Source organism: Octopus sinensis, linkage group LG23, assembly GCF_006345805.1.
Source record: "Octopus sinensis linkage group LG23, ASM634580v1, whole genome shotgun sequence".
NCBI classification, from domain to species: domain Eukaryota; kingdom Metazoa; phylum Mollusca; class Cephalopoda; order Octopoda; family Octopodidae; genus Octopus; species Octopus sinensis.
The window spans coordinates 311,993-335,465 of record NC_043019.1 but is presented as its reverse complement, the minus strand read 5'-3'; the positions used below and the strand labels follow the sequence as shown (position 1 = coordinate 335,465).

Genomic DNA, 23,473 nt, shown 5'->3' with positions numbered 1-23,473 from the left:
TATATATACTTACATATGTATATATGTACATATACAATTGTATGTATATATATATATATATATACTTACATACAATTATATATAAATATATATGTACATACATACATACACACAATTATATTTGTATATACACATATGTAGGTATGTACTGACTGATAAGAAGAGAGGTGGAAAGGTCTATGTGTCTACTTGTTTCGTTTTCGCTGTGTTTTTTTTTTTATATTTAGAGTTTTTATCCGAGTTGTATTATTATTATCGCTGATAATATTAACAAACAAAATACAGTGTTTTAGCAAGATTGTTAGTGCATCGAACAAAATTCGAACAAAATTCTAATTTCAAATCCTTCTGTGAGAGATTTGGCATTTGTTACGTATATGGAAGAACCTACCAGTCAAAGCAGCAGCCACACGTTTAAAATGCCTACCGGTCAAAATAGCAGCCATTTTGATTATGAGAAAGTCGAGGGGAAAGAGTGTTCAACTATAATCTAGATAGTCAGAGGTTCAAGTCCTGTTTTGTTCTATTCTTGCGTTCGTTCACTGAAACATATAAGATCACTTGAGACAATTAACGTATCTCAATTAAGATCTTAGTAATGTTATGACTGTTAGAGTAAACTAATGCTGAGTTGAAATGTTAGCTCCGAAGGACACCATCGGAATCTTAACACGGTATTCTTTGGCTCTAGACTTTCTAAAGTATAGTCACTGACCACAGACCATGTTCCAGCAACACCGGTCTTAGGTTCCAGTCCTTTTCAGGACTAACCTCTGACCACCGAGCGACTCAGCCATGTTCCAGTTCTAGCGACAGACGACCAGTCAGCCAACCATGTTCCTGATCCAGCCATGACGACGCTAATATACACCAGCAGCGTAGGACGTCTCCACCACCGTAAAAAAAAAGGTGAGCTAGCAGAAACGTTAGCACGCCGGGCGAAATGCGTAGCCGTATTTCGTCTGCCGTTACGTTCTGAGTTCAAATTCCGCCGAGGTCGACTTTGCGTTTCATCCTTACGGGGTCGATAAATTAAGTACCAGTTACGCACTGGGGTCGATATAATCAACTTAATCCGTCTGTCTGTCCTTGTTTGTACCCTCTATGTGTAGCCCCTTGTAGGTAGTAAAGAAATAGGTATTCTTTGTTAAGTTCCACAGTGATGAGCTAAGCTGAAATATAATAATAAATAAATGCGCCCTTTTAAAGCCTAACCAGGCTCATGGGCCCGGTTTCCCAGTTTCTATGGCGTATGTGTTCCCCAGCTGGACGGGACCCCAGTCCATCGCAGCATTACTCATTTTTGCGAGCCGAGTGGACTGGAGCAACGTGAAATGAAGTGTTTTGCTCAAGAACACAACGCGTCGCCCGGTCCAGGAATCGAAACCACAATCTTACGATCATGATACTGACACCCTAACCACTAAGCCACGCGCCTCCACTGCGCCCTTTTAAAGCCTAGCTCATGGGCCTGGTTTCTCGTTTTCAATGGCGTATATGTTCCCGAGCTGGACGGGATGCCAGTCCATCGCAGCGTTACTCCTTTTTGCCAGACGAGTGGACTGGATCAACGTGAAATGAAGTGTTTTGCTCAAGAACACAACGCGTCTTACGATCATGATGCCGACACCCTAACCACTAAGCCACGCGCCTCCACAAGCTGAAATATATTGGACTCAAATTTTAGCACAAGGCCAACAATTTCGGAATAGGAGGTAAGTCGATTACATCGATCCCCAGTGCTCAACTTGTACTTATTCTAGCGACCACGAAGGTGATGAAAAGTAAAGTCGACCTCGCAGCAATTTTAATTCTGAACGTAAAGATGGACGAAAAGACGCTAAGTATTTTCCCGGTGTTCTAATGATTCTGCTAGATTTGCCGCCTTATGAGCTAAAATATATTAACAACGACTTCACAAGTTAGCACAGCATAATGTTTTCAAGTTCACACTAAAAATATGGGATCTTTTCGGTTTGAACGGCAGTTTTAAAAATAATTTCTAGGTAACTAAACACTTTTAAACTTGTTATACTGGTAGAATGTGTATAAAACATCTTTTTCTCGGCTTATCGAGAAAATCTATAGTTTGTAAGATATTGTCTTTGTTTTTTCTTCAATTTCTGCAATTTCAACCCAACAATGACGTCTATTGAGGTGAAAACATTCTGTGCCATATGATTATGTCCCTCGTTTAAGAAACAGATTGGGTTTATTTACATTTTTGTAGAAAAAAAGATACCCTTCCCCCCCACCCCTAACCCTAACCCTAACTAACCTTAACTAACCCTAACCCTAAAACAGATTGAAATGCAATAGATCGATACTAGGGTCATAATTATTTCATATGACACCGCTAGAAAAAACTGCTGTTCAAACCGAAAAGATCCAAAATATGTCAAGATTGAATTAATGTTTCTTTGTTAGTTCTATATTTTATGCACATGGTATATCTGAAGAATTTATTTTCTAAAAGCATTCTCTTTGTCCGCGCATGCGTGGCTGTGTAATAAGAAGCTTGCTTCCCAAGTACATGACTCTGGGTTCAGTCCAACTGCGTGGCAACTTGAGCAAGTGTCTTCTATAATAGCCTCTGTGTGTATGTGTAACTATGTGTATGTGTATGCTTGTGCGTATATTTATGCGTGTGTGTGTGCTTTTGTCTGTGTTTGTCTCCCCATCACCGTGCCACAATTGGGGTCGGTATGTTTACTTCCCCGTAACATAGCGTTTCGGCAAAAAGAGATCGATAGAATAAGCACCAGGCTTCAGAAATAAGACCTGGAGTTCATTTGTTGGACTAAAACCCCATCAAGGCAGTGCTCCGGCATGGCCGCAGTCAAATAGTGGAAACAAGTCAAAGTAAAAGAATCCATATCACAATGTAAGTTTACAAGTATATATATATTTTCTTCATTGTTTTAGCATATAATGTGAAGGTTATGCTTCGCTGATGAGATCATAATAAGAGCATTAGCAGAACACTTCCACGTACTTTCGTTGAATAATGTCGTCTATTCTTCACGGCATAATTATTTCTAGTCAACTAGTGTTTGTATTAAACATGTTGAAACTAATGTCGCTATTTACCTAAAGCCAGCAGGGGTGACCACCCGATAAATATTTATTTGTTAAAGAAAGACATCAAGCAACTCTGTGTTCTTACAGCAATCTGTGGATAACTGTAAGCGTATACGTAAGTGTGTGTATATATATATATAAAGCTTAAAAGAAAATAGAGATATACGATTGACATATAAATTAAATTTATTAACATTATAATATAATTATACTAATATAATACGCTATAATGTAATAAACTGTCCTACAATTGTATAGATTCATACGCAATAATGATTTATAAAAAATTTCTTTATGGGTTGGACTCTCATCAGGGTAATAGCAGTATCAGCACCAAGCAGATTATATATATATATATATATATTATTATATATATATATATATTATATATATGTGTGTGTGTGTGGTGTGTGTGTGTGTGTGTGTGGTGTGTGTGTGTGTGTATAGTACGTTTTAAATATTTGTTGTGCAAGATTTTTTATGTGAAGTCGTGTGTTGAAACAGATATTGTTATATTTCGGAATGGTCATATTGCCAGTTTAGAGATATAAGCATGCGCAAATGAAGACATACAATAAAATACAAAATGGCTGACGGTTAGTAAGGAGAGACACAAATAATTAAGAAGAAAACAAAGGACCACTGATGCGTGTCACAGGAGTGTGACGAAGAACTCTGGCCAAAATAAGATTAAGTTTAATGTAAAAAATAAATAACACTGAAGCAAAAATACACCAAAATATAGTGCGTGTGTTTTATTGGCTAAACTGGCAATATGACCATTCCGAAATATAACAATATATATATATATATATATATATTATATATATATATATATATAATATATATATATAGTAATGGTTTGTATTCAGGCCTTGTGCCTAGCGTAGAAAAGGATTATTTCAGTAGTAGTAACGCAGCGAGCTGACAGAACCGTTAACATGCCGGGCGAAATGCTTAGCACTATTTTGTCTGCAACTAGTCCGAGTTCAAATTCCGCCAAGGTTTACTTTACCTTTCATCTTTTCGGGGTCGATAAATTAAGTACCAGTTGTAATCAACTTATCCCTCTCCAAAAATTTACAAGCTTTGCTATAGCAGAAAGGATCATTTTAGTAGTAGTAGTAGTAGTAGTAGTAGTAGTAGTAGTAGTAGTAGTAGTAGTAGTAGGAGGAGGAGGAGGAGGAGGAGGAGTAAAACGGCAAGCTGGTAAAATCGTTAGTACGTCGGGCAAAATGTTTAACGTCATTTTTCGCATCTTTATGTTCTGAGTTCAAATTCCACCGAGGGGTAGACCTTGCCTTTCCTCCTTTCAGGATCGATAAAATAGATACCAGTTGAGTACTGGGGTCGATGCAATCAACTTGCCCCGGTCCTTGAAATTACCGACTTCGTGCCAAAATTTGAAATCATTATTATTATTGTTGCTGTTGAATAATTGGTGAAGGAAACGGAAGATAGATTTGGCACTAGTATGGCGATCGTTATGATATATATTTAATCTATATTTATTTTATATTTATTTACATTTTTCAAATATCTATCTTCAGAATGGAGGCTACTACCAAGTTTTTCCAACGTTGAGATCGGTCGGCCCAGTCTACTGCAACGTAACTATGAATGCACCACGAGGTTATACCGCTCTGTCAAACATGGTATGTTCTCTTAAATTGACTTTCGTTAGAATTTCTTTTATAAAAATAAACTCAGATATTTTAGTAATATATATTTCATGGATCCTTTCGGTTTGAACGGCAGTTTTTTTCTAGCGGTGTCATATGAAATTGTCACCCATAATTATGACCCTAGTATCGATCTATTGCATTTCAATCTGTTTTAGGGTTAGGGTTAGTTAGGGTTAGGGTTAGGGTTAGGGTTAGGGGTGGGGGGAAGGGTATATTTTTTTCTTCACAAATGTAAATAAACCCAACCTGTTTCTTAAACGAGGGACATATTCATACGGCACAAAATGTTTTTTTTACCTCAATGGACGTAATTGATTGGTTGAAATTGCAGAAATTGAAGAAAAAAAAACAACAAATATCTTACAAACTATAGAATTTTCTCAATAAAGCCAAGAGAAAAAGATGTTTTATAAACACATTCTACCAGTATACGAAGTTTAAAATTTTTTAGTTACCTAGAAATTATGTTAAAAACTGCCGTTTAAACCGAAAAGATCCTATTTCATTGCTTTTGTTTTTAGACTACTTTATTGCCAGTTCTTTCCTTATCTAGCAGAACTTTCTCCGTGTCTTTTTCTTTTTGAAAGCGTTGTTCTAACCAACCCACTTTATCTAAAATGTACAGCTTCTTTGAGAGCGGCGGGATGTGGTTTGAGTGCGTTTTGGACGTTTAATTTATCAAACCTCACAGGCGATCAAGTTACCTCAGACGTGCAGTATGTCTGAATTGCATGCGTGTCTTTCATAAAAAATAAAAGATCTTCAAACTGATGGACGATTGGTTTAGAAGTTCGCTTCGCCACCACGAGGTCGCTGTTTCGATTTCCGATTTCACCGAATGCCATCTTGGACGTATACCTTGTATTTTAAACCATCTATCAATTCAAACCGTGTAAGCAGAAAGAGGCAGGCAAAAATAGTGAACAGTTGTGTGTGTGTGTGTGTGTGTGTGTTTTGTGTGTATGCAGGCGTGGTTGGTGATATGAACTTTGCTTCCCAGCCGCATGGTCCAGGGTTCAGGCCCTCTGTACGGCAGCTTGCGAAAATGTCTTGAACTATAGCCTCCAGCCGACCAAAGACTTGTGAATGGATGATAGACTGAAACTGAAAGAAGCCATGTGTGTGTGAGGGAGAGAGAGAGAGTATATATATTTCTTTACTACTCACAAGGGGCTAAACACAGAGGGGACAAACAAGGACAGAGATATTAAGTCGATTACATCGACCCCAGTGCGTAACTGGTACTTAATTTATCGACCACTAAAGGATGAAAGGCAAAGTCGACCTCGGAGGAATTTGAACTCAGAACGTAACGGCTGACGAAATAGGGCTACGCATTTCGCCCGGCGTGCTAACGTTTCTGCCAGCTCGCAGCTCTTATATAGAGAGAGTATATAATTGATGAACGAAATGGAAGATGGATTTAATACGAACCTTTATTCAGCACGACGAGCGTTGCGACCCATCCTGCAGCTGTCCCTTAAGGGTTGGATATTGTGCACCTAGTTGTGTTGCATAAATCAGTGCAAACTGTGTCACTTGAGGTCCTTGGTGTTAAAAAAAGATACCTTACTATATATACCGGGTTCTCTTTGGCATGTTGTTCTCGCTTGTTGCATGTGGGTACACTATGCATACATGTGTGTATTTGTGCGTGTCTGTATATGCTCACCACAGCTTGACAACCTGTGTTAGTGTGTTTACATCACCGTAATATAGCAGTTCAGCAATAATGACCGATTTAGTAAGTACCTATTTCTTTACTACCCAAAAAGGGGCTAAACACAGAGAGGACAAACAAGGACAGACAAACGGATTAAGTCAATTATATCGACCCCAGTGCGTAACTGGTACTTATTTAATCGACCCCGAAAGGATGAAAGGCAAAGTCGACATCAGAGGAATTTGAACGCAGAACGTAAAGGCAGACGAAATAACTATTTCTTTACTACCCAAAAAGGGGCTAAATACAGAGAGGACAAACAAGGACAGACAAACGGATTAAGTCAATTATATCGACCCCAGTGCGTAACTGGTACTTATTTAATCGACCCCGAAAGGATGAAAGGCAATGTCGACCTCGGCGGAATTTGAACTCAAAACGTAGCGGCAGACAAAATACTGCTAAGCATTTTGCCCGGCGTGCTAATGTTTTTACAAACTCGCCGACCGATAGAATAAGTACCGGTGATAAAACGTATGCACTGGGGTCGATTCGTTCGACTACAAGCTCTTCACGGCTATGCTCCAGTATGGCCGCGGTCAAACAACTGAAACGAGTGAAGCATTAAAGATATACACAAGATTTATACAAATCAGAGTTTAAAATACAGATAATCAGAATTTTGGGTTTAAATCCCAGAAATGGACCATTTAATGTGTTTATAGGGATATTGGAAAATATCATAGTGACAAACAAACGATGAAGGTATTAGATGGTTGTGAGATGTGCTAAAAATAACAACTACACAGCCCTTAAATCGCACCAAAGTGTGTTTATAGAAAGAAAAATATTGGAAAATATCAGAGTAACAAACAAACGATGACAAATAAACGATGACGGTGTAAGGCGGCTAGCTGGCAGAAACGTTAGCACGCCGGGCGAAATGCGTAGCCGTATTTCGTCTGCCGTTACGTTCTGAGTTCAAATTCCGCCGAGGTCGACTTTGCCTTTCATCCTTTCGGGGTCGATTAAATAAGTACCAGTTACGCACTGGGGTCGATATAATCGACTTAATCTGTTTGTCTGTCCTTGTTTGTCCCTTCTGTACTTAGCCCCTTGTGGGCAGTAAAGAAATAGGTATTTCGTTTGTCGTTACGTTGTGAGTTCAAATTCCGCCGAGGTCGACTTTGCCTTTCATCCTTTCGTGGTCGATTAAATAAGTACCAGTTACGCACTGGGGTCGATATAATCGACTTAATCTGTTTGTCTGTCCTTGTTTGTCCCTTCTGTGTTTAGCCCCTTGTGGGTGGTAAAGGAATAGGTATTAGGTGGTCGCAGATGTTCTAAAAAATAATGGCTAAACAGCCCTTAAGTCCCATCAAAACTGTTTTGTCCTTTTTTCATAATCGTATGAATTCACGTGTAGAAAAAAAAATTTGCTAAAATTTTCTGAAAATTCGAAAAAAACAAAGAAGCTGGTGGGGTAGAGATATATGGGAGGCTTAAACCAGATTTCCGCCCCTATTTCTTATAGTTTATTTTATATTACAGCCTCGAGTGTCTGATGATGGAGATGTCAGTTTTAAAACAGCCATATTTTCAAAGCCTGAAGAATTGCGTATGGTTCTTGGACCTTTCAAAACCCTAAAAGAAGAGGGATGCAATGATGTTAAACCTTTAATTAAAATCCACTCGTGTTCAGAAAATATCCATTTGGGTGACTGTGCACTGAAGGTGAGTATTTTCTCAACGACACATAAAGCAATGCCTTGTGAATGAATTGTGAATTTGAGAGGAAGGCTGTCATATATATTTATGAATATATAAAAGCACTCTGTCGGTTACGACGACGAGGGTCCCAGTTGATACGAGCAACGGAACAGTTTGCTCGTGAAATTAACGTGCAAGTGGCTGAGCATTTCACAGACACAGACACCCTTAATGCAGTTCTCAGGGAGATTCAGCGTGATACAAAGTGTGACAAGGCTAACCCTTTGAAATACAGGTATTACTCATTTTTGCCAGCTGAGTGGATGGAGCAACATGAAATAAAGTGTCTTGCTCAAGGGCACAACGCATCGCCGGGAATCGAACTCACAACCTTAAGATAATGAGCCGAATGCCCCTAACCACTAAGCCACGCGCCCTCACTACATGCATGTATGCAGACAGCCAGACAGACAGCTTCTATACATCTTCTGTATATAGATATGGAAGAGTATAGGTATGTATAGGTGAGCAGATGAGTGGATGCATTAAACTACATGCGTATATAAAAATAGATATAGATATGTATAAATGTTCTTACGTCTGTCTATCCACGGCTAGACAACCGCTATTGGTTTATTTATGTCCACGTAACTTTTTGAGTCGGCAAAAAAAGAGACCAATAGAATAAGTACTAGACTTTAAAAAATGCCATGGTGTCGATTTTTTCGAAGCTCAAGCGCCCTTCAAAGCGGTTCCCCAGCATAGCTGCAAACCAGTGAATGGAACCAGTAGACAGCTAAGAAGAAATAGTTTACTATGCCCTTCCTTTAAATGATTCAGTGAAAACTGTTTTAATATTTAAACTAATGAGTTTTATTTAAATGTTTTCTTTCTTATAGCTGGCTGTTGATTTCAGAAACAAAATGCAGAAATATTTCTCTGAGAAAATTCCTAATCTAGAAAAAATTGACTTGGTGGCTTTACCAGATTATTACAAAGGTTTGAATTCATTCATATATTTTACATATTTACATGATACATGCAGGCGTGGCTGTTTCTTTAAAGAGTTTGCTTCTCACCCAATCATGTTGTACCTTAGGTGTTTTTGACTATAAGCCCAAGCCTCATCAAAGCTTTGTTATGGATTTTACTAGACGGAAACCTAAAGAATCCTGTGTGTGGGGGTGTATATATATATATATATATATATATAAGGTGCCACGCAGTGGGACTGAACGCGGAACCCTGTGTTTCGTAAGCAAGCTACTTACCACACAGCCACGCTTCGTTGCAATTATTTAATCTAGATATCAGCGCCACTTTCTCAAGTTGTAATGGTCGTAATTACTGTTTGGTAATTTTATAATAAATATTCTGGAGACGGAAATAATTTTAATGAATCAAAATTTTTTCTTGCAGCTTATTTAATATACTTGTATGTGTCTATTTTATTCAAATAGCTACGAATTTCCTTTTTTCTTAGCTCATTTTAGTTTACGTGTTGTATAAGTCTAAGTCTTTTGTCAACTGGAGATTAAGCCGGACGGTTGTCGTGCTAATGAAAACTTGTCTACAATTCTCTAATTATTTCCAGACAATAAATTTCTCCTATTCCATTGTGGCATCTCAATTTGGAAGATATTCATATATTGTGACATTATCTCTTGTTCTCAAGTGATACTGATCATAATTACCATTTGCTAATTATGTTATGCAAATTATCTGCGCTGTAGAGACGGAAGTAATTTTAATCAATCAAGAATTTTTGACCGGTATTTGTCCATGCTATAAAAGTACATGCCACTGGCCATTTCTGCGAGGGAGAGCTGAAAAGTTTCTGGCTTTAAGGTTATCGCAAAAGGTCTGGTTGAAGGCCGAACATTCCGATTAGAGAAAGTGAAAAACCGCTGCAATAAACATGTGAAACTGAGAGGGCAATTATGTTGAATAAAATCATAATTCACTGATCCTCTTGAATTTTTTTTACACAAAGCAAGGAACTTTTTAAGCACCCCATCATACACACATACATACATATTTGAGGGGTAACGTCTCCGACTTTAAACGCTTCGCAAAGGGCCTGCTTGGAGGACTGTTGCAATATATGTGTGAATCTGAGAAGGGTATACTCTTTTCTCTTTTACTCTTTTACTTGTTTCAGTCATTTGACTGCGGCCATGCTGGAGCACCGCCTTTAGTCGAGCAAATCGACCCCAGGACTTATTCTTTGTAAGCCCAGTACTTATTCTATCGGTCTCTTTTGCCGAACCGCTAAGTGACTAGTATATTACTCTTTTACTCTCTTTTACTTGTTTCAGTCATTTGAGTGCGGCCATACTGGAGTACCGCCTTTAGTCGAGCAAATCCACCCCACGACTTATTCTTTGTAAGCCTAATACTTATTCTATCGGTCTCTTTTGCCGAACCGCTAATTTACGGGGGGACGTAAACACATCAGCATCGGTTGTCAAGCGATGTTGGAGGTACAAACACAGACACATAAACATATACACACACACACAGATATATATATATATATATATATATATATATATATATTATATATATATATATTAAGGTATGTAGAAAAATACAACATGGACAAGAACGTATAACTCATAGAAGACGATACAATAAACATGGACAGGACATTCGAACCCCTCAGTCTTCAGTCAAGAACCGGATCATCGTAGTAATTTCGGCTGATTAATCTTGACGGGCTTCTTTCAGTTTCCGTCTACCAAAATCCACTCACAAGGCTTTGGTCGGCCCGAGGCTATAGCAGAAGACACTTACTTGCCCAAGGTGCCACGCAGTGGGACTGAACCCGGAACCATGTGGCTGGTAAGCAAGCTACTTACCACACATCCCCGCCAGCGGCTTCTTTCAATTTCATTCTACTAATTCCACTTGCAAGGCTTTGATTGATCTGAAGCAATAGTAGAAAAGACTTGCCCAAGGCGCCACGCATGTGGCTGGGAAGCAAGCGTCTTACCACACAGCCACGCTTGCGCCCACACTGGCAAATGTGTATATGAATCCTATTTCTTTACTGCCCACAAGGGGCTAAACATAGAGGGGGACAAACAAGGACAGACAAGCGGATTAAGTCGATCATATCGACCCCAGTGCTTAACTGGTACTTTATCTATCGACCCCGAAAGGATGAAAGGCAAAGTCGACCTCGGCGGAATTTGAACTCAGAACGTAACGGCAGACAAAATATCAATTTCTTTACTACCCACAAGGGGCTAAACACAGAGGGGGACAAACAAGGACAGACAAGCGGATTAAGTCGATCATATCGACCCCAGTGCTTAACTGGTACTTTATCTATCGACCCCGAAAGGATGAAAGGCAAAGTCGACCTCGGCGGAATTTGAACTCAGAACGTAACGGCAGACAAAATACCAATTTCTTTACTACCCACAAGGGGCTAAACACAAAGGGGACAGACAAGCGGATTAAGTCGATCATATCGACCCCAGTGCTTAACTGGTACTTAATTAATCGACCCCGAAAGGATGAAAGGCAAAGTCGGCCTCGGCGGAATTTGAACTCAGAACGTAACGGCAGACAAAATATCAATTTCTTTACTACCCACAAGGGGCTAAACACAAAGGGGACAGACAAGCGGATTAAGTCGATCATATCGACCCCAGTGCTTAACTGGTACTTAATTAATCGACCCCGAAAGGATGAAAGGCAAAGTCGGCCTCGGCGGAATTTGAACTCAGAACGTAACGGCAGACAAAATATCAATTTCTTTACTACCCACAAGGGGCTAAACACAAAGGGGACAGACAAGCGGATTAAGTCGATCATATCGACCCCAGTGCTTAACTGGTACTTAATTAATCGACCCCGAAAGGATGAAAGGCAAAGTCGGCCTCGGCGGAATTTGAACTCAGAACGTAACGGCAGACAAAATACCAATTTCTTTACTACCCACAAGGGGCTAAACACAGAGGGGACAAACAAGGACAGACAAACGGATTAAGTCGATTATATCGACTCCAGTGCGTAACTGGTACTTTATCTATCGACCCCGAAGGATGATGAAAGGCAAAGTCGGCCTCGGCGGAATTTGAACTCAGAACGTAACGGCAGACAAAATATCACTTTTTACTACCCACAAGGGGCTAAACACAGAGGGGGACAAACAAGGACAGACAACGGATTAAGTCGTTATATCGACTCCAGTGCGTAACTGGTACTTTATCTATCGACCCCGAAGGATGATGAAAGGCAAAGTCGGCCTCGGCGGAATTTGAACTCAGAACGTAACGGCAGACAAAATATCAATTTCTTTACTACCACAAGGGGCTAAACACAGAGGGGGACAAACAAGGACAGACAAGCGGATTAAATCGATTATATCGACTCCAGTGCGTAACTGGTACCTAATTATCGACCCCGAAAGGATGAAAGGCAAAGTCGACCTCGGCGGAATTTGAACTCAGAACGTAACGGCAGACAAAATATCAATTTCTTTACTACCCACAAGGGGCTAAACACAGAGGGGGACAAACAAGGACAGACAAACGGATTAAGTCGATTATATCGACTCCAGTGCGTAACTGGTACTTTATCTATCGACCACGAAAGGATGAAAGGCAAAGTCGGCCTCGGCGGAATTTGAACTCAGAACGTAACGGCAGACAAAATATCAATTTCTTTACTACCCACAACGGGCTAAACACAGAGGGGGACAAACAAGGACAGACAAACGGATTAAGTCGATTATATCGACTCCAGTGCGTAACTGGTACTTTATCTATCGACCCCGAAAGGATGAAAGCAAAGTCGACCTCGGCGGAATTTGAACTCAGAACGTAACGGCAGACGAAATACTGTTAAGCATTTCTCCGGCGTGAATCCGCAGCTTCAATATTGAGCTAATTGGGGGGAAGAAAAGAATGAAAAGGGTAGGTGGGCGCTTATACATGTGCTGAAATGAGAGCTTGACGGCAAGCGAAATTGTAAGCCCGTTAAAAGTTGTAAAATACGCGCTTCTATTAAGCAGGCTTCCTATAAATATTTCTTTACTACCCACAAGGGACTAAACATAGAGGGGGACAAACGGATTAAGTCGATTACATCGACCTCAGTGCGTAACTGGTACTTAATTTATCGACCCCGAAAGGATGAAAGGCAAAGTCGACCTCGGCGGAATTTGAACTCAGAATGTAACGGCAGACGAAATACGTCTACGCATTTCGCCCGGCGCGCTAACGATTCTGCAGGCTTCCTATAAATGTTTCAATAAGCATGTGGCCTAATATATATGTAAAGGCTGTCAACTGGGAATGGGGCAACGGCGAATAGACAGCAGGAAGCTGTCAGCTGATAAACAGTCAGCCAATGATTTTTAGCTCACTTAAGAGCCTGCTCTTGCTTCGTATGAACATCTACCTGCCCGTTGCTAGTTTAAATATTATTCAGGGAAATATTTTCATTAGTTCATGAAAATAAAGTGGTGGGAACAATTCTAGACTGACAGAGTTAGGGCCACTTTCTTCTAACATAACTCATGGCACCAGCAGACAAAATGGAAAAGGCGTTGCCGCGGAGGATAGCAAGGAGGTGCGGTGCTTCGTAGAAGCACACAAAACATGCGTAGTAGTAGTGGGAGGAGCTAGTTGGCTTCACTAAGTAGGGGAACTGACAGAATCGTTAGCCCATTGGTTAAAAACTATTTCTTTACTACCCAAAGGGGCTAAACACAGAGAGGACAAACAAGGACAGACAAACGGATTAAGTCGATTATATCGACCCCAGTGCGTAACTGGTACTTAATTTATCGACCCCGAAAGGATGAAAGGCAAAGTCGAACTCGGAGGAATTTGAACTCAGAACATAACGGCAGACGAAATACGGCCACGCATTTCGCCCGGTGTGCTAACGTTTCTGCCCGCTCGCCGCCTTCCGTTGGTTAAAATACCTTGCGGATTCGTCCCCGGCTTTTTTATATTCTGAGCTGAAATTTCGCCGATGTTAACTTTGCCTTTTATGCTTCAGGGGTCGATCAAATAAGCACGAATTGAGTGCTCGAGCGAATCGGCTATACCCGCGCAACAAAATTTCGGGTCTTCTCTCTATAGTAGAAAGAATTATTGGATATTTTCGGTTTGACCGGCAGTTTTTTTAAATAATTTCCACGTAATTAAACACTTTTTAAACTTCGTATTCTGATAGAATGTGTTTAATAACATCTTTTTTCTTGGCCTTATTGAGAAAATTCTATAGTTTGTAAGATATTTGTTTGCTTTTCTGTCTTCAATTTCTGCAATTTCACCCATCACTGACGTATGAGTATGTCCCTGTTTAAGAAACAGATTGTGTTTACTTACATTTCTGAAGAAAAAAGATATCCTTCCCCACACCCCTAACCCTAACCCTAACTCTAACTGTAACCCTAAAACAGATTGAAATGCAATAGATCGATACTAGGGTCATAATTATGGGTGACAATTTCATATGACACCGCTAGAAAGAAATGCCGTTCAAACCGAAAAGATCCGAATTATTTAGTCCAATGGTGTTGTACTAGTGATGGAAGCACTCCGTCGGTTACGACGATGAGGGTTCCGGTTGATCCGAATCAACGGAACAGCCTGCTCGTGAAATTAACGTGTAAGTGGCTGAGCACGCCACAGACACGTGCACCCTTAACGTAGTTCTCAGTGATATTCAGCGTGACACAGAGAGTGACAAGGCCGGCCCCTTGAAATACAGGTACAACAGAAACAGGAAGTAAGAGTGGAGTGAGAGAAAGTTGAGGCGAAAGAGTACAACAGGGGTCGCCACCCCACCCACCCCCTGCCGGAGCATCGTGGAGCTTTAGGTGTTTTCGCTCAATAAACACACACAACGCCCGGTCTGGGAATCGAAACCGCGATCCTCCGACCGCGAGTCCGCTGCCCTAACCACTGGGCCATTGCGCCTCCACACGTTGTACTAGTAGACTGCTAAACAAAGGTAATAGAAGCGTGACTTGCCTTTCCTCAGATGTGTATGCACGCACTCAAGGCTACTGACTTCTCCGCGTACTCGACAGACCAGTTAGAAATAATTGAATAATACACGTAAACACCCGGTGGGGGCGCTTTAAAATGTTTTAAAAGGTGTAGACGTAGTCGAGGCGAGTAGGCTGTTTTAAGTAAGCTAAAAATCATTTATCAGCTGATGGCTTCCAAGCACTCTGTTCCCCGCTGCCGCTGCTGCTTCGACACTTGACGCGCTGCCTTACTGCGCTAGGCCACGTCCTTCTTGAGTGTTGCTGTTTAACCTACTTTATTAACTGATTTCGCTTGCTGGTCAAACTTCTCATTGAGAAGTAATTGAGCGTGAAGTGTGAGAGCTCACGTACGCCGTCACCGAGTTTTATCTATTTATTTATTTATTTATTCGTTTTAACTTGGAGCTACGGATTCATATAATACTTGGTATAGCTATTTCTTTACTGCCTACAAGGGGCTAAACACAGAAGGGACAAACAAGGACAGACATAGGTATTAAGTCGATTACATTGACCCCAGTGCGTAACTGGTACTTAATTTATCGACCCCGAAAGGATGAAAGGCAAAGTGGACCTCGGCGGAATTTGAACCCAGAACGTAACGGCAGACGAAATACGGCTACGCATTTCGCCCGGCGTGCTAACGGTTCTGCCAGCTCGCCAGCAAGCAGGGCTGAGTGGTAAGAAGCTTGCTTCCTTCCATACTACATGGTTCGAATTTTTTCGGTTTGAACGGCAGTTTTTTTCTAGCGGTATCATATGAAATTGTCACCCTAGTATCGATCTATTGCATTTCAATCTGTTTAACGGTTAGCGGTGGGGGGGGGGATCTTTTTTCTTCACAAATATAAATAAACCCAATCTGTTTCTTAAACGAGGGACATATTCATACGGCACAGAATGTGTTTTATCTCAATGGACGTCACTGATTGGTTGAAATTGCAGAAATTGAAGAAAAAAAAACAACAAATATCTTACAAACTATAGAATTTTCTGAAAAAAGCCAAGAGAAAAAGATGTTTTATAAACACATTCTACCAGTATACGAAGTTTAAATTTTTTTAGTTACCTAGAAATTATGTTAAAAACTGCCATTCAAACCAAACGAAAAGATCCCATGGTTCTGGCTTCAGTCACTCTGCGCGGCACCTTTAAATTCTTATAAGAGTTCAAGCCGCGGTCGCTAATAAAACAACAAACCCTTTTTTAGTTAGGAGACTTCCGGTGGTTGTAAATATGTCGTGATGGGTTCTGTGTTGATTGAACTCTCGACGCATACACTCAGGTGTGTGCATTTGTTCATCCGAAGAATCTCAGATGGGGAATACTCTTTTACTCTTTTACTTGTTTCAGTCATTTGACTGCGGCCATGCTGGAGCACCGCCTTTAGTCGAGCATATCGACCCAGGGACTTATTCTTTGTAAGCCTAGTACTTATTCTATCGGTCTCTTTTGCCGAACCGCTAATTTACGGGGGGACGTAAACACATCAGCATCGGTTGTCAAGCGATGTTGGAGGTACAAACACAGACACATAAACATATACACACACACACAGATATATATATATATATATATATATATATATATATAATATATTAAGGTATGTAGAAAATACAACATGGACAAGAACGTATAACTCATAGAAGACGATACAATAAACATGGACAGGACATTCGAACCCCTCAGTCTTCAGTCAAGAACGGATCATCGTAGTAATTTCGGCTGATAATCTTGACGGGCTTCTTTCAGTTTCCGTCTACCAAAATCCACTCACAAGGCTTTGGTCGGCCGAGGCTATAGCAGAAGACACTTACTTGCCCAAGGTGCCACGCAGTGGGACTGAACCCGGAACCATGTGGCTGGTAAGCAAGCTACTTACCACACATCCCCGCCAGCGGCTTCTTTCAATTTCATTCTACTAATTCCACTTGCAAGGCTTGATTGATCTGAAGCAATAGTAGAAAAGACTTGCCCAAGGCGCCACGCATGTGGCTGGGAAGCAAGCGTCTTACCACACAGCCACGCTTGCGCCCACACTGGCAAATGTGTATATGAATCCTATTTCTTTACTGCCCACAAGGGGCTAAACATAGAGGGGGACAAACAAGGACAGACAAGCGGATTAAGTCGATTATATCGACCCCAGTGCGTAACTGGTACTTAATTAATCGACCCCGAAAGGATGAAAGGCAAAGTCGGCCTCGGCGGAATTTGAACTCAGAACGTAACGGCAGACAAAATATCAATTTCTTTACTACCCACAAGGGCTAAACACAAAGGGGAGACAAGCGGATTAAGTCGATCATATCGACCCCAGTGCTTAACTGGTACTTAATTAATCGACCCCGAAAGGATGAAAGGCAAAGTCGGCCTCGGCGGAATTTGAACTCAGAACGTAACGGCAGACAAAATACCAATTTCTTTACTACCCACAGGGGCTAAACACAGAGGGGACAAACAAGGACAGACAAACGGATTAAGTCGATTATCGACTCCAGTGCGTAACTGGTACTTTATCTATCGACCCCGAAAGGATGAAAGGCAAAGTCGGCCTCGGCGGAATTTGAACTCAGAACGTAACGGCAGACACAAAAATACACTTTCTTTACTACCCACAAGGGGCTAAACACAGAGGGGGACAAACAAGGACAGACAAACTGATTAAGTCGATTATATCGACTCCAGTGCGTACTGGTACTTTATCTATCGACCCCGAAAGGATGAAAGGCAAAGTCGGCCTCGGCGGAATTTGAACTCAGAACGTAACGGCAGACAAAATATCAATTTCTTTACTACCCACAAGGGGCTAAACACAAAGGGGACAGACAAGCGGATTAAGTCGATCATATCGACCCCAGTGCTTAACTGGTACTTAATTAATCGACCCCGAAAGGATGAAAGGCAAAGTCGGCCTCGCGGAATTTGAACTCAGAACGTAACGGCAGACAAAATATCAATTTCTTTACTACCCACAAGGGGCTAAACACAGAGGGGACCAACAAGGACAGACAACGGATTAAGTCGATTATATCGACTCCAGTGCGTAACTGGTACTTTATCTATCGATCGACCCCGAAAGGATGAAAGGCAAAGTCGGCCTCGGCGGAATTTGAACTCAGAACGTAACGGCAGACAAAATATCAATTTCTTTACTACCCACAAGGGGCTAAACACAGAGGGGACAAACAAGGACAGACAAACGGATTAAGTCGATTATATCGACTCCAGTGCGTAACTGGTACTTTATCTATCGACCCCGAAAGGATGAAAGGCAAAGTCGGCCTCGGCGGAATTTGAACTCAGAACGTAACGGCAGACAAAATATCAATTTCTTTACTACCCACAAGGGGCTAAACACAGAGGGACAAACAAGGACAGACAAACGGATTAAGTCGATTATATCGACTCCAGTGCGTAACTGGTACTTTATCTATCGACCCCGAAAGGATGAAAGGCAAAGTCGGCCTCGGCGGAATTTGAACTCAGAACGTAACGGCAGACAAAATATCAATTTCTTTACTACCCACAAGGGGCTAAACACAGAGGGGACAAACAAGGACAGACAAACGGATTAAGTCGATTATATCGACTCCAGTGCGTAACTGGTACTTTATCTATCGACCCCGAAAGGATGAAAGGCAAAGTCGGCCTCGGCGGAATTTGAACTCAGAACGTAACGGCAGACAAAATATCAATTTCTTTACTACCCACAAGGGGCTAAACACAGAGGGGACAAACAAGGACAGACAAACGGATTAAGTCGATTATATCGACTCCAGTGCGTAACTGGTACTTTATCTATCGACCCCGAAAGGATGAAAGGCAAAGTCGGCCTCGGCGGAATTTGAACTCAGAACGTAACGGCAGACAAAATATCAATTTCTTTACTACCCACAAGGGGCTAAAACAGAGGGGACAAACAAGGACAGACAAACGGATTAAGTCGATTATATCGACTCCAGTGCGTAACTGGTACTTTATCTATCGACCCCGAAAGGATGAAAGGCAAAGTCGGCCTCGGCGGAATTTGAACTCAGAACGTAACGGCAGACAAAATATCAATTTCTTTACTACCCACAAGGGGCTAAACACAGAGGGGACAAACAAGGACAGACAAACGGATTAAGTCGATTATATCGACTCCAGTGCGTAACTGGTACTTTATCTATCGACCCCGAAAGGATGAAAGGCAAAGTCGGCCTCGGCGGAATTTGAACTCAGAACGTAACGGCAGACAAAATATCAATTTCTTTACTACCCACAAGGGGCTAAACACAGAGGGGACAAACAAGGACAGACAAACGGATTAAGTCGATTATATCGACTCCAGTGCGTAACTGGTACTTTATCTATCGACCCCGAAAGGATGAAAGGCAAAGTCGGCCTCGGCGGAATTTGAACTCAGAACGTAACGGCAGACAAAATATCAATTTCTTTACTACCCACAAGGGGCTAAACACAAAGGGGACAGACAAGCGGATTAAGTCGATCATATCGACCCCAGTGCTTAACTGGTACTTAATTAATCGACCCCGAAAGGATGAAAGGCAAAGTCGGCCTCGGCGGAATTTGAACTCAGAACGTAACGGCAGACAAAATACCAATTTCTTTACTACCCACAAGGGGCTAAACACAGAGAGGACAAACAAGGACAGACAAACGGATTAAGTCGATTATATCGACTCCAGTGCGTAACTGGTACTTTATCTATCGACCCCGAAAGGATGAAAGGCAAAGTCGGCCTCGGCGGAATTTGAACTCAGAACGTAACGGCAGACAAAATATCAATTTCTTTACTACCCACAAGGGGCTAACACAGAGGGGACAAACAAGGACAGACAAACGGATTAAGTCGATTATATCGACTCCAGTGCGTAACTGGTACTTTATCTATCGACCCCGAAAGGATGAAAGGCAAAGTCGGCCTCGGCGGAATTGAACTCAGAACGTAACGGCAGACAAAATATCAATTTCTTTACTACCCACAAGGGCTAAACACAGAGGGGGACAAACAAGGACAGACAAGCGGATTAAATCGATTATATCGACTCCAGTGCGTAACTGGTACCTAATTTATCGACCCCGAAAGGATGAAAGGCAAAGTCGACCTCGGCGGAATTTGAACTCAGAACGTAACGGCAGACAAAATATCAATTTCTTTACTACCCACAAGGGGCTAAACACAGAGGGGACAAACAGGACAGACAAACGGATTAAGTCGATTATATCGACTCCAGTGCGTAACTGGTACTTTATCTATCGACCCCGAAAGGATGAAGGCAAAGTCGGCCTCGGCGGAATTTGAACTCAGAACGTAACGGCAGACAAAATATCAATTTCTTTACTACCCACAACGGGCTAAACACAGAGGGGACAAACAAGGACAGACAAACGGATTAAGTCGATTATATCGACTCCAGTGCGTAACTGGTACTTTATCTATCGACCCCGAAAGGATGAAAGGCAAAGTCGACCTCGGCGGAATTTGAACTCAGAACGTAACGGCAGACAAAATATAATTTCTTTACTACCCACAAGGGGCTAAACACAGAGGGGACAAACAAGGACAGACAAACGGATTAAGTCGATTATATCGACTCCAGTGCGTAACTGGTACTTTATCTATCGACCCCGAAAGGATGAAAGGCAAAGTCGGCCTCGGCGGAATTTGAACTCAGAACGTAACGGCAGACAAAATATCAATTTCTTTACTACCCACAAGGGGCTAAACACAAAGGGGACAGACAAGCGGATTAAGTCGATCATATCGACCCCAGTGCTTAACTGGTACTTAATAATCGCCCCGAAAGGATGAAAGGCAAAGTCGGCCTCGGCGGAATTTGAACTCAGAACGTAACGGCAGACAAAATACCAATCTTTACTACCCACAAGGGGCTAAACACAGAGGGGACAAACAAGGACAGACAAACGGATTAAGTCGATTATATCGACTCCAGTGCGTAACTGGTACTTTATCTATCGACCCCGAAAGGATGAAAGGCCAAAGTCGGCCTCGGCGGAATTTGAACTCAGAACGTAACGGCAGACAAAATATCAATTTCTTTACTACCCACAAGGGGCTAACACAGAGGGGACAAACAAGGACAGACAAACGGATTAAGTCGATTATATCGACTCCAGTGCGTAACTGGTACTTTATCTATCGACCCCGAAAGGATGAAAGGCAAAGTCGGCCTCGGCGGAATTTGAACTCAGAACGTAACGGCAGACAAAATATCAATTTCTTTACTACCCACAAGGGGCTAAACACAGAGGGGACAAACAAGGACAGACAAACGGATTAAGTCGATTATATCGACTCCAGTGCGTAACTGGTACTTTATCTATCGACCCCGAAAGGATGAAAGGCAAAGTCGGCCTCGGCGGAATTTGAACTCAGAACGTAACGGCAGACAAAATATCAATTTCTTTACTACCCACAAGGGGCTAAACACAGAGGGGGACAAACAAGGACAGACAAGCGGATTAAGTCGATTATATCGACTCCAGTGCGTAACTGGTACCTAATTTATCGACCCCGAAAGGATGAAAGGCAAAGTCGACCTCGGCGGAATTTGAACTCAGAACGTAACGGCAGACAAAATATCAATTTCTTTACTACCCACAAGGGGCTAAACACAGAGGGGACAAACAAGGACAGACAAACGGATTAAGTCGATTATATCGACTCCAGTGCGTAACTGGTACTTTATCTATCGACCCCGAAAGGATGAAAGGCAAAGTCGGCCTCGGCGGAATTTGAACTCAGAACGTAACGGCAGACAAAATATCAATTTCTTTACTACCCACAACGGGCTAAACACAGAGGGGACAAACAAGGACAGACAAACGGATTAAGTCGATTATATCGACTCCAGTGCGTAACTGGTACTTTATCTATCGACCCCGAAAGGATGAAAGGCAAAGTCGACCTCGGCGGAATTTGAACTCAGAACGTAACGGCAGACGAAATACTGTTAAGCATTTCTCCCGGCGTGAATCCGCAGCTTCAATATTGAGCTAATTGGGGGGAAGAAAAGAATGAAAAGGGTAGGTGGCGCTATACATGTGCTGAAATGAGAAGCTTGACGGCAAGCGAAATTGTAAGCCCGTTAAAAGTTGTAAAATACGCGCTTCTATTAAGCAGGCTTCCTATAAATATTTCTTTACTACCCACAAGGGGCTAAACATAGAGGGGGACAAACGAGGACAGACAAACGGATTAAGTCGATTACATCGACCTCAGTGCGTAACTGGTACTTAATTTATCGACCCCGAAAGGATGAAAGGCAAAGTCGACCTCGGCGGAATTTGAACTCAGAATGTAACGGCAGACGAAATACGTCTACGCATTTCGCCCGGCGCGCTAACGATTCTGCAGGCTTCCTATAAATGTTTCAATAAGCATGTGGCCTAATATATATATAAAGGCTGTCAACTGGGGAATGGGGCAACGGGGAATAGACAGCAGGAAGCTGTCAGCTGATAAACAGTCAGCCAATGATTTTTAGCTCACTTAAGAGCCTGCTTGCTTCGTATGAAACATCTACCTGCCCGTTGCTAGTTTGTGTATATATGTAGACAAATATTATTCAGGGAATATTTTCATTAGTTCATGAAAATAAAGTGGTGGGGAACAATTCTAGACTGACAGAGTTAAGGGCCACTTTCTTCTAACATAACTCATGGCACCAGCAGACAAAATGGAAAAGGCGTTGCCGCGGAGGATAGCAAGGGAGGTGCGGTGCTTCGTAAGAAGCATACAAAACATGCGTAGTAGTAGTGGGAGGAGCTAGTTGGCTTCACTAAGTAGGGGAACTGACAGAATCGTTAGCCCATTGGTTAAAATACCTATTTCTTTACTACCCACAAGGGGCTAAACACAGAGGGGACAAACAAGGACAGACAAACGGATTAAGTCGATTATATCGACCCCAGTGCGTAACTGGTACTTAATTTATCGACCCCGAAAGGATGAAAGGCAAAGTCGAACTCGGAGGAATTTGAACTCAGAACGTAACGGCAGACGAAATACGGCCACGCATTTCGCCCGGTGTGCTAACGTTTCTGCCCGCTCGCCGCCTTCCGTTGGTTAAAATACCTTGCGGTATTCGTCCCCGGCTTTTTTATATTCTGAGCTGAAATTTCGCCGATGTTAACTTTGCCTTTTATGCTTTCAGGGTCGATCAAATAAGCACGAATTGAGTGCTCGAGCGAATCGGCTATACCCGCGCAACAAAATTTCGGGTCTTCTCTCTATAGTAGAAAGAATTATTGGATATTTTCGGTTTGACCGGCAGTTTTTTTAAA

The 23,473-nt window shown here is 41.8% G+C and overlaps 1 protein-coding gene across 2 annotated transcripts in view; it reads left to right on the top strand.

The window, feature by feature from the left end:
• Nucleotides 1-23,473, top strand: part of LOC115223635 (puromycin-sensitive aminopeptidase-like) — a 67,509-nt gene that overhangs the window by 12,467 nt on the left and 31,569 nt on the right. For both annotated transcript variants that reach the window (XM_036512463.1, XM_036512462.1), the window contains exons 5-7: nucleotides 4,632-4,736; nucleotides 7,981-8,163; nucleotides 9,039-9,138. In XM_036512463.1, the coding sequence (XP_036368356.1) occupies nucleotides 4,632-4,736; nucleotides 7,981-8,163; nucleotides 9,039-9,138 (388 nt within the window). The remainder of the gene's footprint in view (nucleotides 1-4,631; nucleotides 4,737-7,980; nucleotides 8,164-9,038; nucleotides 9,139-23,473) is intronic.